This window comes from Semicossyphus pulcher, unplaced genomic scaffold (assembly GCF_022749685.1).
Source record: "Semicossyphus pulcher isolate SPU_LCO1_2020_fin unplaced genomic scaffold, fSemPul1.0.p SCAF_16, whole genome shotgun sequence".
NCBI lineage: Eukaryota > Metazoa > Chordata > Actinopteri > Labriformes > Labridae > Semicossyphus > Semicossyphus pulcher.
In genome coordinates, this window is record NW_027211670.1 from 7826004 (window position 1) to 7841751 (window position 15748).

At 40.7% G+C, this 15748-nt stretch overlaps 1 protein-coding gene across 1 annotated transcript; it reads right to left on the minus strand.

The window, feature by feature from the left end:
• Nucleotides 1-6083: 6083 nt before the first annotated feature.
• On the minus strand, nucleotides 6084-14127 carry cbx7b (chromobox homolog 7b). Its single transcript, XM_069665047.1, has 6 exons — nucleotides 13863-14127; nucleotides 11243-11286; nucleotides 10672-10737; nucleotides 9346-9412; nucleotides 8779-9145; nucleotides 6084-6379 (listed from the first exon to the last, which is right to left on the minus strand). Exons 1-6 carry the CDS (start codon nucleotides 13929-13931, stop codon nucleotides 6171-6173), a joined length of 822 nt encoding a protein of 273 aa, XP_069521148.1. The 5' UTR covers nucleotides 13932-14127; the 3' UTR covers nucleotides 6084-6170.
• Between the last annotated feature and the right edge of the window lie 1621 nt (nucleotides 14128-15748).

The window sequence follows — 15748 nt, forward strand, 5'->3', positions numbered from 1 at the left end:
TACAGGCTGATATTAGCTTATTACAGATATATCTGTTGGTGTTTATGCTGCGCAATAAGTAAAAAGAAATTGCACTTTAGAAATTGCACTATAGAAATAGCAAACAAGCAAACAAATCAACTTAGTTTTTTAACTGCAAAATATTAGCTCTAAATGTATCTCAGTTACAGTTGTAAAAATACTGAGGAATCAGTATCAAAGTTTAGTTAACAACAATCTGGTTACTAAAATGATCAGGTAAGGTGAGGGGTTTAAACTTAGATGTAAGCATCATTGTTTTTAAATAACAATACCCTTTCAGACATTATTTATTTAGTTTTTCTTTAGACCCCTACCACTGACTTAGAAAACAAAACAAAACTGCAACACGAGTCCCCCAATATCTCAATATATGGAACTGACTTTGTACAACTCATTTCACAAAGAGTAAGTCAAAGATTCAAACCCCAACTAGTTTTATGACAGTGTAATCTTACTGAACCCTTATATATTAATGGGAAAAAACAATCTTCAGTAATACAGGCATTAAAACTGGATACAACTGACCAAATTTATGTCAAACAAAAGTGTGCCAGCCTCATTATTTTACAAGAGAAAGATTCTAAATAAAGCTTGAAATAAATCATGAGCCAGCTGTGTTGTAAGCTTTCTGTTTTACATTACACAACAGTTAGTCCCCATCAAGTAATCTCAAATGGACATTCCATGAGTGCTGATATATAGAACATCACTCCGCCTCGGCCAGGTGTTCTGAATACTGTTAATTAACATTACAGCAGACTGTCTACATTAAACAAGCTGGTGCCTCTGAATCACATAAACTCTTATTACACAGGTTGCATCATAAATTAACACAGATACATGTACATCACACAAAGTAGCTGATCTGTGGTCACCTGTCGGCACAGAGTGCAGGAGAATGTTTGGGTTGCTTGGTAACAAAAGTCAAGTTTCATTAAAGTTGTGGAACTAGTTGAGTTGGTGGAGCAAAAACCAATCTGTTGATTATTACTGTTTGCTACTGTTTGCCGCTTGTGTAACTGTTGTATAAAAGTCGGTGGCCTCGTGCCTACAACCTAGGGGACAGAGGGGTTCTCCCTGTGCATGCATGGGTTCTCTTCCTCCCACAGTCCAAAGACATGCTCGTTCGGGTTCATTGGTGACTCTAAAAAAGGTGTGAATGAGAGTGTGAAAGGTTGTCTGTCTCTATGTGTCAGCCCTGTGATTGACTGGTGACCTGTCCAGGGCGTACCCCGCCTCTCGCCCAATGACAGCTGGGATAGGCTCCAGCCCTCACACAACCCTGAATCATGCTGCTAGCTCCCCCCGAGCCTCTTTGTTAGCAGACCATTTACAGAGATAGCTTTTTACTCTCTTTTTTTTTATTAGAATTGCACCTACCTGAACCATCTTTACAGCAAAGAAGTAAATGAGTGTTCATAGACATGACATGTAACAGCTGTTATCCATAGAGGTCCACGTGTGTTTGTGTCTCTCATAACTTTAACACTCAAATGTTTGATGTGTCAATAAGCAGCTGAACAAGTTTGGTTAAAATGATATTAAACATGAGCAACATTTATTTTAGTGTTACAATAGAAATATTCTATACACACTGACACTTCATAGACCGGAGCAGGTTTACATCACAATAAAGTGCAAGGTTCTCAGTCAGTGGAGGATGAAAGCAGCACAAGCAACCACAGAGGCCACAGTCATATCCAGGTGCTTGTTTTACATACATACATTTAAATATGGCATCAGCTCAGTGTTATCACAAACCGTATAAAACTATTCTGTTCAGTCATCAGCATGACGGATACACAGGGTTCTTTAAAGAATAAATATACATTCAGGTCAATGTAGAAAAATAAGGACTTAAAAAATACAAGTTTCTTCCTCCTGTCGCCTCAACTTCATCCCCTTTTAATGTTTGATCATAGTTCAAGTCTTAATAACATCAGTGGACGATCGTGGACACATACAGAAACAATAACCTGCGACAGTAATAGTGTGTGTTTTATGAAAGCATAAGACATTAGCCCTACAGACAAAATAATGCAACATCAGGCACTTCCGCTCCCTGCGGCTTCATTGTCACACCGAGACGCTTTTGAGATCACGAGACGCTGACCCATCATCCATCAGCGCGGGATAAGCATCTTGTGAACCAATGGGACGCCTCTGTGGGAGATTCCACAGACGTGACACATCACATCGGCTCCTGTGTCCACCGGGCAGGAAGCCAGCAGGGTTAGAGGGATAGACCGGGTTCAGATTTGGGCTTTTATTGATTTAATAAGCGGTTTTTATCAGCATTTATCCCTGACCACAGTATAATGAAATCAGTGTGTAAAGCTGAGGGGAAACTTACACTTTATATTTGGTAACATTGTTTGAAGAGTTCGTCTTCATTTGATTGATTGCTGTTGTGTAAAAGACAACACTGTGTCTCATGTCGTGTCCCATTGCACGTACTTCACTTCGCTAAATCACTTCGGGCTTACACATTTGTTTCCTACCTTCTATGCAAAAACACATTTCAGATGAGTTGAATTGTACATTTTGAAATGTCAGTGTCAATATTTGTAAAACTTCTAAATCTATGTTTTTCATTACACACATATTTTCCCTCTCATACTTCTGTTTGTAGCAGAAGTTGTTTTCTGAACTGCTGCTTCCGAGTTCAATGATGAGCTTTAAAACTCGACTTCTGGGCCAAATTAGGAAAAACAAGAATTTAAAAAATCTACACTTCAATGACAACTAAGCAAACTTGGGTCATGTGATTTAATCAGCCAATAAATGGACCAAGAGGGGACTTTTTTTTTTCCACAGTCAAGACTGAACCTCTTAGACTTGATTTTCATGCCATCATGTCTTGATTTACTTCAAGATGTGCAATCCATCCTGTGAACATTCACTTGCTCTTGCTGTTTAAGCCTAGCTTACACAATTTAATGTAAATGCACGGCCATAAGGTGACTGTTTAAATTGCAAGATTTGGTGCCTTTTTTGTTTTGATAAGTTCATATTTTTGTTCCAATTTGTCCTCTAACAATAGTTAGGTTTCTGTATACACACTGATATGTAAGTGTTAGAAATGGACATTAAAGGAGGCCTTCCGAATTTGCCAACTAGGGGCCAAAATTTAAAATCCCTCTTTTCTAAAAATGTATAAACTAAATGTAAGATGAGTCTTCTGTAGTACTTTGCTTGTATCCCTCCACTGCAGCTCAACAGGGAAGACTGAGGGCTCTATGTAAACGATCTATAGCACATGGTCAAAGTTCCTGGTACAGATGGATTTAGGGCCTTTTTGTACTTTAAATAAAATAGCTGTCAGACAAGTAAACTATGATTTACCCTGTTAGTTAAACTCTAAAGAGGCTTCTACAAACACACAAACTCCTCTCTCTACAGCGCTATTCCACAGTGCATTCTGTTACCGTGCCTCTTCTAGTTTCCTAATGTTGGTACAACACTCGCGTGCTGTAAGTCATGAGATGAAGACCTTTGTGGACGGATGAAACTACACTGTAAGTCTTTGAATGGCTAAAACTGTACTGGGGGGAGAACGGCATGCAGGCGGATCAAATCGTCTCTCAGATGATTTTGAAACGCGAACAAGACTAAGCCACATGTTGTATAGTAGTAACAGTCTATGTGTTCACAGGTTACGGGTACAGCATGTTAGTATGGGACTGACCTCACTGTACTTTGTACTATACGTATAAGTCCAGTACTGAACGGTTAGCTAAGTGTGGAAGAGACAGAGAGGCAGCGGCCATGTTTACATGCACAGAGAACTCCTCTTCTTCACATGACCCCTCATGTTACTGGATGTCAGGTTAACTAACTAACTGAATTATGTTGTATTCTTCACTCTCATACGAGGATAGACTGTTGATTCATTCGACTGAACTTTATTGCAACTCTATGTTTCAGTTTCATGCTGCTCTTACAGCACATTTTTCTGTAGCTTCTATTTATTTTGCAATTCAAGCTCATCCCATTTGCTGATGTTTAAAACTCCTAAGAGCCTATTTCACAAAATAAAAGTATGTGAGGAGAAAACAACAAGAACATTTTAGTGCAGGGTCTACAAAACAAACGTTTCAGACCTCTTGTAGCGCTATGGAGCAATGTTTTGATATGATTTGGTCCCTATTTTGTTAGCTATTGGGCAATGTGATTCAAGACATACTGCTGCTGTTGTCTCAAAGTGGCAGTAATGCACCAAAAAGTAAAAAAAGGAGCAATGTGCCAGCAAAATCCAAGGAAGAGGGAATCTGAAGCAAGCTAATGTGGATGTGATCAATGCAGGGTAAAATGTAATCTTTAAAGTGATAATCTCGAAGATTTTCATGTAAATAAACGTCTGTTAAGTCACTATCCATCTCTGAATGAGGTAACACAATGGTTATTGAGCCTATGGCCCGCTGATGAAAGCCTTTGCATTTGCAGTATTACGGACTGGGTGACTGGTGCAACTTTTGCGGAAATATTCACAAGCGGCGCCCGGTTAGTGACGCGTTTTCCATCAGCCAGCAGTGATTGGCCAGAGAGGGTAGGCGGAGCTAAGCGGCTACTTTTCCGCTCTCTGCAAGTGTTGCGAGTAAACAGTAATCTACTATGGCTGAACAAACAAAGAAAAGATGGATGACTACAGATACAACTTCGACGCTCAGATGAAGGCAAACAGTCTAAAAAGGAAAGCGACCGTCAGCGAGGAAAATCAAGAGTTAGGAAGCAAAACGTGTGCGAGGTGTAAACAAACAGCACACACACAGCGCTGTTCCGCCCTGCCGGCTCTGCAGTTTACATAGACGCCTCTAACTCCGATGCCCCCTCCGATGAACAACTTCACCCTACCATTCAACCTCCGTGAGTTCTACATAGAAGATGGAACTAAACAGAGGCATAATAATCCCGCCTTGACCTGTCAGTGTAAAAAGCCCTACTGTATGGATATCTGGGAAGTGTGCCCTAGTGTTGGGAATTACAGATCTTTGAAGGGAGCCGGATCTTATGGCGCCATTTTTTCAGGGGGCGGAGGTTACTTGGTGCGAAATAATCACTAGGATAATGATAGGGTAACATTTGAATCAGATTCCAACTTACAGCAAGCTCTTCATCTACCTTCCCCTGTCTCAATGGGGTTATGAAAGGTGCTGCATATTCTTAGAGAGATGTCTGTTTTATGGGCGAGTGGGGTCTTCTTGTGCCAGTGGTTGCCTAAGCTGCCTGTGGTACTCCGGCATAAAGCGAGGGGATGTAGGGCAGGCAGTGAAATGTAGGCACAATTATAAAATGAACGGCTCTCACCTACGACTCGGTTCCCACCGTTCATTGTTTGTCGTTCAAAAGAATCAGATTGTTGGTGTCACAACACTAGCGTGCTCCCGCAATTACCGTTTTTCACCATAGGTGCCGCCAAAGAGAACGAAACTGAGATCTTCGAGATGATAACTTTAAAACAGGCTTTGCAAATATCGTATCAGGAAGATGGACCTTAGGGCTACAACTCTTTTTGTCTCATCTAAACTCGCTGTAACGGCGGGTTATGTAAAACATCAACAAGGTACTTTTAAATGGGAATGCTGAAGCTGAAAATCCTTTTAAGAGTGCTACTCTCGCCTCACCTGACTGGCCTGCATGGTCACATTTTCAACTGTCCCGTCTGATGAAGAAGATTACAGAGGCAAACAATGGACCTCTCAGCTAGTCTACAGGGCCAGGGACTGGTTCTCATCCAAAGAACGGCACCAGCCTGACACTGACAAAAGTCTGGCAGCCATATATTGACCACATTTGGTCCTCCAGTGCCAGAGATTAGATCTCAATCAATTGCATGACTTCTGTCAAACTTCTGCTTCCCTGATTTGGTCCCTGTTTGAATGATCTAATTTATTCATCTCAGTGGAGAACATGGAGTTTATTGAATTTAGACTGTATTTATTTCGAAGTCATAAACAGTTGAGAGGTTGTCAAAGCTGAACAGCTCAACCTAAACATGATCACCTGGAGCTCAGCCTGTATTCCAGTCACTCTGTGCATGTAAACGTACCACTGACCCGGCTGGAAGTAGCTGGTTAGAGGAAGAGCAGAGCGAGAGGGAATGAAATCACCAACTCCTCCCCACGAACCAACACTCACGTCATCACATTTCAGACCTCCAGGCCCAAATCTCTGAAGAAGCCTTTGGCCACTCTCGACTCTCTGAAAGTCACTGTGAGGGAGTTCAGGGTGACGTCTGTGACCGTCACCTCCCCTGTTCCGATGATGGGTCTCCAGACGTCGCTGTTGTCCGGCTTCTTCGATGAAGCGACCTCGTCCGGTTCGAACGCGGAGCTCCATTCATCCGTCCTCTCCGGTCCTGAGTGAGACAGGAGCGTGGAGAGAGAAGGAGAAGAGGATAGAGTTGCATTCAGATGGCGATTACATCAAATCTATCACGCGTTCTGTTATTGAGTTAACCTGCCTGGATAAACTATCTCGGCTCTTATGGATGTAACAGGCAGATAGGAAGCATTTGGCTGCAGAAACAGACAGCTCCAACTGTTTGTGAGCTGATAATGAGAAGTTATAGTAATCTCACCTTTAACTGTTACAAGCAAAGTGCCAGTGCCTGCATTTCTTATTTGATGATGATGTTATTTTGGCAAAGGTAAGACCCGTTAATTCGTTTCTTTTCTGGGTTCATACAGCAGTAGTTGGCCAGTTAGTGCAGCTTCTGTGTAACTTCCCATTTACAGTGAAACTAACACCAGAAACAGATGAATGGGCGCTCCTCCGGGGGATGTAATGAACCAAGAAATGATGGTGTTTATTTTGCAGACGTATCTAGAGGGGTGAATTTCGCTTTTCACTTTTGATCTGAACACACGGTCGCTTCTCAAGTTGCTAGTTGGACAGTAAACAAAGCAGCGCATGGAAAAGGAAGTCTTGGCTTGGCAGTCCTGGTCTCTTAAGGCTGGCTAAACCGGAATGCCTGCAAAATTCACCGTCACTCCCAGGGGCTATGGCTGATGGGTTCAGAGATTCCTTTATTTCTTTATGTGTCATTTCTTGGGAGTATCTATAAATGCTTCATATCCCTAGAATCTGCACAACCAAAGCTAAAGTACTATGTGAGTTTATACACCATAATACCTAGATTAAAGTACTCAAACTGTGAAATAATAATAGTACCTCTTATCTCTTTGCTGATTTTGTCCTGTACCTGCTTAAGTGTTAATTTTTACCAAATAATCTCAGTCATATGCATCACTCACTTTAATTTTTTGCCCTGGAAAATGTAAACAAAGGCAGCGTGCAGTTAATCATTTTATCTGACACCTACCCCCCCCCCCCACCAGCAGTTTCAGGCATTAAAAATAACTATAACAAAATAATCAATCTTGTCACTGATGGTCTGGTTTGCTTTTGTAGCTCATATAGAGACATCAGAATTCATTTCAGCCTGTTTCTCCTCAATGGAGCTTTAAGTCTGTAAAACTTTAAGATTTTAAAAATGTTGTAAGTTAAGCTCTAGTTTTATTGTATTTAAGTTAGATCAATTAAAAAAGGATCATGCAAACAACAGTCAACAGCGACATCGGCGCCTATGCCTTGTCACCACGTTTTACACCATATGTAAATAAAGTAATAATGTCATTAAGAAATGTATAACATGATGACACTTAAGATGGATTTCTTTGTTTTGGGCTGCAAAAGCAATGAAGGCTTAGCTGTCACAGTTTTGGTATTAGATTACTTGATCATTCGTCTAAGTCAAGTTCATCTGCAGTCTTGTGCCAGAGGTCCGTCTTCATAGGGATAAATAGTTGCTACTTCTCTGTCAAATAACTGTCAGACTTAAAATTCACGAATTATTCATTAAATATTTACATGTGCGATGGCGTCAAACTTAAAGATATAATCTCGAAGTTCTCAGTGTCGTTCTATTTGGTGGCACCTAGTGGAGATATAAAAGTATTGCAGGCGCATACGTCCCAATTAACACGTTTGGCTCCGGTTGTAACTCTTGATTTTCCTCGCTGACGGTCGCTTTCTTTTCTAGACAGTTTGCCTTCATCTGAGCGTCGAATTTCTTTCTCTTTCTTTGGATTTTCACTTATGTTTGAAGTTGTCTCTGTAGTCATCGATCTTTCCTTTGTTTGTGTTTACTCACAACACTTGCAGAGAGCGGAAAAGCAGCCGCTTAGCTCCGCCTACCCTCTCTGGCAGACCAACCACTGCTGGCTGATGGAAAACATGTCACTAACTGGGCGCCGCTTGTGTTTTTTTTTTTCGTGAATGTCGCCACAGACACCCGGTCCGTAATATTACTATATACTGCAAATGCAAAGACTTTCATCAGTGGGCCATCGGCTCAGTCACCATTGTGTTAACTCATTTGGGGATAGATAGTAACATAACAGACCTTTATTTCAATGAAAATCTTCATTATCACTTTATTGAGTTAACCTGCTAATAAGGATGTAATGTTATTGGTCAGTGTAGTAATTTGCTTCTAAGGTTGAGACTCTGCAGGAACTGCTGCTTTACTTTTCCATTAACTTCTATTCCAGAGTCTTTGCTGAGTCCATATTTTGAACTCTGCATGATTTTCTCCTTAATCAGCTCAGGATGGAGGAAGTTTAATGCTTTTGGTTGCCTGCCCAGTAAAGAAAGCCTGCGCATGTCCGTGCCTGAAAGAAGGTTCACAAAGAGTCAAGTAAACTGGGTCTGATGGTGATTAGAGTCAACTGGCTGACCGACTGACACACTTACTGTTTAAAATGCCTCTGCTCTGTCCTGTCTTCTCTAGTAGAGCCTCCTCTTCCCCCCCCTCCTCCTCTCTATCCTCTTCATCGTCTACATTGTCCTCCTCCTCCTCCTCCTCCTCCTCATCTTCTTCCCAGTCCTCTTGTGTAGGACTTGGTGGGTTTGAGTCAAGGCACGTAAATTGTGACCTCTCAGGATTGCTCTTTCGATGAGCTGGTGGGCTCTGCTTGCTGGCGCTGTACGGCTGCTCCTCCTCCTCCTCCTCCTCCTCCTCCTCAGGTACCAGCGAGCGCGTCAGGGAGAGACGAAGGCGTGGCGGAGGTGTTTCTGGGGTCTTGTGAGCGCTGCGGAGATCCATGGTGTAGACAGTGCTCTGAATAAAGACCAACAAGAGAGAACAGTTAAACTTTACAATCAGAATCTCTGTAGTAATATCAAAGAGGTTATAAAGGAGAGTGCAAACACGGCTCTGTTGTGAGGATATTTCAACTGCAGTATTAAGCAAAATCATTGGACAGGGGCCAACAAGGGGAAAGAAAGTTGTTATGCAGATTAGAAAAATCCAAACTTTACCTGCAGAAGGAGTCTTTTGGTCTTGGATCCTTTTCTCCTGTGCCCCAGAGCTCTGTCTCTCTGCTCTCTGAAAAGCCAAACACACTGTGAAAAGAAGCTGATGGCAAAATGTCTTCTGCACATACATTATATAGCTAACCATTTTAAGAAGTGTTTGTAAGTCTTTAAGCACTTGTTGTGTTCAGATGTGCATTGGATTACACTTTGAGACACTGACCCCAAATTGGCATCGCCATCAGTGTGTGAATGTGATCCCTGATTGACAGCTGGGCACTTTAGGTAGCAGCCTCTGCCATCAGCGTGTGAATGTGTGAATGTGACATGTAGTGTAAAAGCAGCTTTAGAAAAGAGCTATAAAAGTACAGTCCATTTACAATTTACTTTTTCACATGACCTATGCAATGGGGGTAGATGGTAGCTCAGTCTGTAGGGACTTGGCTTGGTCCCAGAACGGACACCCTCCTGGTAGCTGGAGAGGTGGCGTGTCATTTCCTGGGCACTGTTGAGGTGCCCTTAAGCAAGGCATGGAAACCCCCAACTGCTTGGGGTGCATGTCCATGTGCAGCCCCCTCGCTCTTCATTGAGCATGTCAATAGAGTCCATAGAGTTTGTGCCGAACATATATCGGGCCTGTGTGTGTCGCATGTTTGTAATAATAACAGAGTGAAAACATTGAATTTCCCCTCGGGGGTTAATAAAGTATATCTTCTTCTTCTTCTTCTTCTGAGAAGCGTATCCAGGGAATAAGCTTCAAAACATCCGTTTCTTACCATTAACCAGAGTTTTCGCTGGCAGCAGCACTGAGGGACAGTGTATTACTGTTTGGACACTGTATTTTTTCTTCTAATGCATGAGTACAAGGACACACATGCATGTGGTTAAAGCAGTTTACATTTAGACCAATGGCTGTACATTATTCCACTGATTCACAAGTGACAGTAAATGGCAGAAAACACAAGATTTATACGTGTTATTTTACGTAGCATTTTCAATCAGGGTGATCTAACGGTAAACTGATTCTTTGTCTGCCATTGGCCCTAACGTTGACACCAACGTTTTAGATGTGGATTTGATTTTAGTTGTGTTTTGGCATGGCGGTACAAGCCAAGAACCCAGGACACACGCTAATGCCAGCTGGAGAGAGGCCTCGGATCTGGGTCTTGGTCTGCTGAGTCATTATGTGTTTTTGATTAATATAATCTAAGAAGAGTATTTACTCATACTGTTCATTTCTGCGCAGCTATGTGTCAAACCCTCTGAGCTTCCCTTGAATCTCAGGGGGCTTTTCTTCAGCAAAGTTTTACATGCTGTTGTGTCGAGCCTTACTTCTCTTCATAGGCCTGCACCAGTCGTTGGTCCAGAATGTGTTCCTCAGGTTCCCACGTGCTGTATCTACAAGACGTCACAAATAGTATATTAAAGCCTCCGTTATGTTTCACCCATTTGTTGCTGTAATCAATCAGATGATTAAATCATTCTGTCAGTTTTTTGACATGTTCTATTTTAAAAAGATTTTAATTAAACACTTATTATGTGTTAAAGACGGGCTTACATAACAGCTGCTTGTTCTCTAAAAGTTACTGTGTGCTAAAAAACAATGGCACAGTGGTGACACTTAACCGATCATTACTTTGTCATTACACAACGCACAAAAATGGGGATTGTTTCTGTTGCTGGTGCAGCAAATAACCTGATAAAAAACCCCATTTGGAAAAATATTTTCCCTTTCATAATCAGTTCATGTGCTTGTTTTGTAAAAGCTGTCATACTTATATAACCTCATCCAAAAGCATTATGTGCATATGCTTTATAATACATTTCAATGTGACTATGACGCACATTTGCAAGTGTTATATAATCCATCAGTCTATACTTATTATTACGTTTACATACTTACTTTGGAGGCCATCCTTTCCACTTTAACAGATACTCCACATTCCCCTGTGGAGACATGAGATTTCACAGCAATGTAAGCCAAGGAGTTAATTGTATTAAGAATATACTGTACCTTTCCACAGCCTTCCTATACAGTACTTTCTAGATGCCAGTGTGAAGTACTGTGGTCCCATCTTTATCTATCAAACTGTGAATTCTTTGTCCAAGAAGATTTTTTAGGAAATTAATAAACATGTTTTTTCGCAACAGTGGGCTACTGGAGGTCAGCTGTTTGTAGGATGTGGGTGTTCAGGTCAAGAAGTCAAACTGAGAGAGGCTGCATCTGCTGCAGCGCTGATTTGAACTTGATTAAATCTGCAGGAGGATGAATCTGTCACGATGGCTCAGGAGGGACTGCATCAATTGTTGCACAGTTCATTAACCTCCTGCGACGGATGCAAACCATTATGAATTATACATTTAAGTATCACATGAGTACAACGCATGCAAGCAGAGTTGTGTAAATCAATATCAGAACTCCTGCTTTTGGTTATATTAACCTCTACTCTACTCTCATCTACTTAATGTCTATTATTATTAAAATCTATTGTATTCATTCTGTTGCATGGACATTTTGTGCAGGAGGTTGTTGCCATGCCATCAGATAATATCTATAATTAAAAGATCATGTAAAATGTGCTGTATGTTTTCAATATACCAGCCAAGCCACTCAGAGTTAGTCATCCATGGTGACATCATCCAACAACAACTTCCGAGCTGCCAAAAGTATTCTCAGAGGGTGAAGTCACCACGTTTCCCGGCTTTACATTAGTCACCCAGTTTCTCGTGTGCAACAAAAAGGGCCTAAAATGTTTCAGTATGCTGGTAGATTTAGCCCCTTATTCAACAGAACTTAATATGCTGGAACACAAAACTCGTTGTTAGAAAGATGCGTCCTAATCCTACATATCTTGCAATGTGAACACATACATGTTTTTATCTACAGTATATAAACAAGGCAATAAACAATACTTTTTGTACCCTCATTCCAGAGAACAGCTCTCCTCCTCAGTGTATTTTAACAATATTAAACAATATAAAAATATTGGTAAACCTTTTTTTGAGTTATTGTTGGACAGGGCATTTTAACTCTGGCCTATGTTTTCTTTCTACTAACTTCACTGTATGAAGCCTCTCTGTAAGCTTAAAAAACATTTACACAAAGTGTTGACAACATAGTATCAAGCAAGTCTCCATTACTAACCCTAACCCTTATATAGGAGTTAAAGTTAGATTGCATACCAATTTACAGTATTTTTCTTGTTGGTTGCATACACCTTGCAAACATTCTTAGTCAATGAATTATGTAAACATTACTCACATGTTGCTGCTTAGATTGTAACCGATTTTATCAATGGGTTGATTGACAGCGACTATGGGAAATCAATACCCAATGCACGACATTTGCAGAATATGAAGGTTTTAATTTAGACTGCTAGTAAGACAACGCACAGTTTTAAGAGCTCACTTTTGTTTCTGAAAAAACAAAGTGATTAGACAAACATGATTACCAATTGATTTATCAATAATCTAAATCTTTAGTTGCTTTAGTTGCAGACCTCCTGCACCTTATAAGATGTAACATTTATCATGCATTTCACAGGTTAAATTAGCTGCTAGCCTGACTCAAAGCCTACTAGCTTGAAAACTCAAATGTTGAAGAGCTAATGGAAAGAAAATGCAGCCAATTGACATAATAGCTAATATGCTGTGCCTGTGCTTTTAACCTAGCATACTTCCGACCTAGAGCTCCTTTAATCATATCATAAGTTTTTAGCAAATTTATCTGGCCCTGTAAATTTAAAGCTCCTATGAGGAACTTTTGGTTTGTGTTGATTTTGGCGCCCCCTGTGGACAAAGCCGTATCTCTTTTCTCTTCTAACAGTCATATGTATCACTCACTTTAAATTTTTGCACTGGAAAATGTAAACAAAGGCAGCGTGCAGTTAATTGCTTCACCTGACACCTACCCACCACCAGCGGTTTCAGGCATTAAAAATAGCTATATAGAATGAATCAATCTTGTTGCTGATGGTGTGGCTTGCTTTTCTAGGTCATACAGAGTAATCAGAATTAATTTCAGTCCGTTTCATTACCAGCGAAAAACTCCTCACAGGAGCTTTAAATAACATAACATTTAATATAGTAAACTGGGGTTTACAGGGGCCCCTCTTGCGCTCTGGGGGATCCATATTTCTACCTGCGCCCCTCAGCTGTTAACCCTATATTAACATTTACCTAACTCAAATTAGCACCAAATAGGCCAAAAAATGAAGGTGTTCGTTTGAATACATCATCCCTTGTACTCTTATGCTGCCAAACACCTGACATGTTAAACTGGAGTGCAATGACAACACTCTCCACGTTACGTTAAAGGGACAGCCTCCTCTAACCCGCCCACTTTCTACAGCCTGCAATTAGATAACCAGATTAGCCGCTCAATTCTGCTCATTTAATCTCTCAAGCTTTCATTAGCATCAGAAGTAGCATCTCTTCCTCCCAAATATGTGACTCCTTAGGTTGCGGACAATGTCCCGCAGCTGAACGGACTACCATATTTCGTTAAAATGTGTAATGGTTACCTTTCTAACTCTTTTCTTGAGGACTGATTCCACAGCGAACACTTGCTCTCCAATCGCTGACAGCTCCATCTCTGTGCGCGCGACCGTCCGCTGCCTTTTAACTGTCAAAGTAACGTCTTTCTCCTGAACAAACTAAGCTAACGTTAACTGCTAATGACAGCACTGCTTCGGTCCTGTCCTCTTCCCACCGCTTCTCCCTCAGCCGTCTTGTTTTTCCTGACAGTTTAAGGACCCTTTGATCTTGAGCGACTTCCTTGTGATGTATCTTTCCGAGCGTCCAGTGACTTTACAAAATCTGCGACACATCTGCACACCGCTTTGCGCGAGCCCGTCTCCTAGAGCGCGCTCCCTTTACAATGAGTCCGCGCGTGCCACTAGCTGCTTCATCATCATCCTTATCCTTCATACAGGGCATGGATGGATACCCAAAAACAGTGTGGGATCAAATACTCAGCAGCCTCAAGTAAAAAAATGTAAACCTACAATGTAAAAATGACTCTTTTACGAGTGAAAGTCCGGCAAACAAATTGTTAAAATAAGTATTATCAACATTTTACTTTAAGTACCTAAAGTAGCCTATACGTTTTCATTTAGCAGAAAGGTAGATGTGTATTTTTTAATTATTTCTTATTAATTATTAATTTTTAGGGATGGGAGGTGACTAATGTGGTAGGAAAATACAATTCTGCTACAAAAACGTAATCCTTTTTTGAGGGGAATGAAGCCATCTAAACATGTCAGAGACATCACTCTGTTAGAACTGCAAACAATTAATAAGCATTTAAAGCTCCTGTGAGGAGTTTTTATCTGGTTATGAAACAGACTGAAATTGTCTCTATATGACCTACAAAAGTAAACCAGACCATCAGTGACAAGATTGATTATTTCTATATCATTATTTTCAATGCCTTAAACTTCTGGTGGGGGGAAGGAGTCAGGTGTCAGCGATTACCTGCACACTGCCTTTGTTTACATTTTCCAGGGCAAAGATTTAAAGTGAGTGATTCATATGACTGTTAAGGAAAGCAGGATACGATTTAAAAAAAGACAACACATTAATCATGCACAGGACGAAATCAGCAAAGTGATAAGACAGCTTTGTCCACAGGGGGCGCCAAAATCAACACAAACTGAAAAGTTTGTCACAGGAGCTTAAACTACTCAGATCCTCAAGTACAACAAATGTAAAACTACCAAGTCTTTTACAAGTGAGAGTCCAGCACACAAATTCTTAAACTAAGTATCATCAACATTTTACTTTAAGTACCTAAAGTAAAAGTTTTCATTTAGCAGAAAGGTAGCTATGACTTTTTCAATCATTAGGGATGGGAGGTGACTAATGGGGTAGGAAAATACAAACTAAATCCTGTTTTTGGGAATGAAGCCATCTAAACATGTCAGAGACATCACTCTGGTAGACCTGCAAACAACTAGTAAGCATTTAAAATGTAGCAATGGGCTCAAAAAAGCCAATTTTTCAGTCTCACTTGGCAAAAAGGTTTAGTTTTTGTATTTTGAGCTTTTCATGATTTCTATGTAAAATCTTTATTTAAAATTAGCTAGAAACTGCATCTGTCAAATTAACTTAATTGTGTTTACACATTATATTAGCAGAGTCTGAAAAAGAAGGTGGAATAAAATGAAAATACTCCAGTAAACAAGTAACTCATGTATGAACTTAAAGGTAGGGTAGTCTCCTCACATTCTGAGCTATTAACGATGACAACGATGCGCTCCTTCTCCCCAACGCTCTCTCATGGACTCGTCATAATCAGTAAGTTAGGCAAGGCACTACATGTGTCTGGTTGGATACTTCCAAAATCTAGTTGAACCTTTCTTTGATTAACTTCCTCTACCGACCACAACATCCACAAAAAGAGCAGTTT

What these genes read in the sequence shown, in the direction of transcription:
- cbx7b (XM_069665047.1), bottom strand. Translation starts at nt 13,931, where the DNA reads ATGGAGCTGTCAGCGATTGGAGAGCAAGTGTTCGCTGTGGAATCAGTC. An exon ending in TCAAGAAAAGAGTTAGAAAG is followed by an intron (nt 11,287 to 13,862) that starts GTAACCATTACA and finishes ATGTCTCCACAG; the next exon opens with GGGAATGTGGAGTATCTGTT. An exon ending in GTGCAGGCCTATGAAGAGAA is followed by an intron (nt 9,413 to 10,671) that starts GTAAGGCTCGAC and finishes TTGGCTTTTCAG; the next exon opens with AGAGCAGAGAGACAGAGCTC.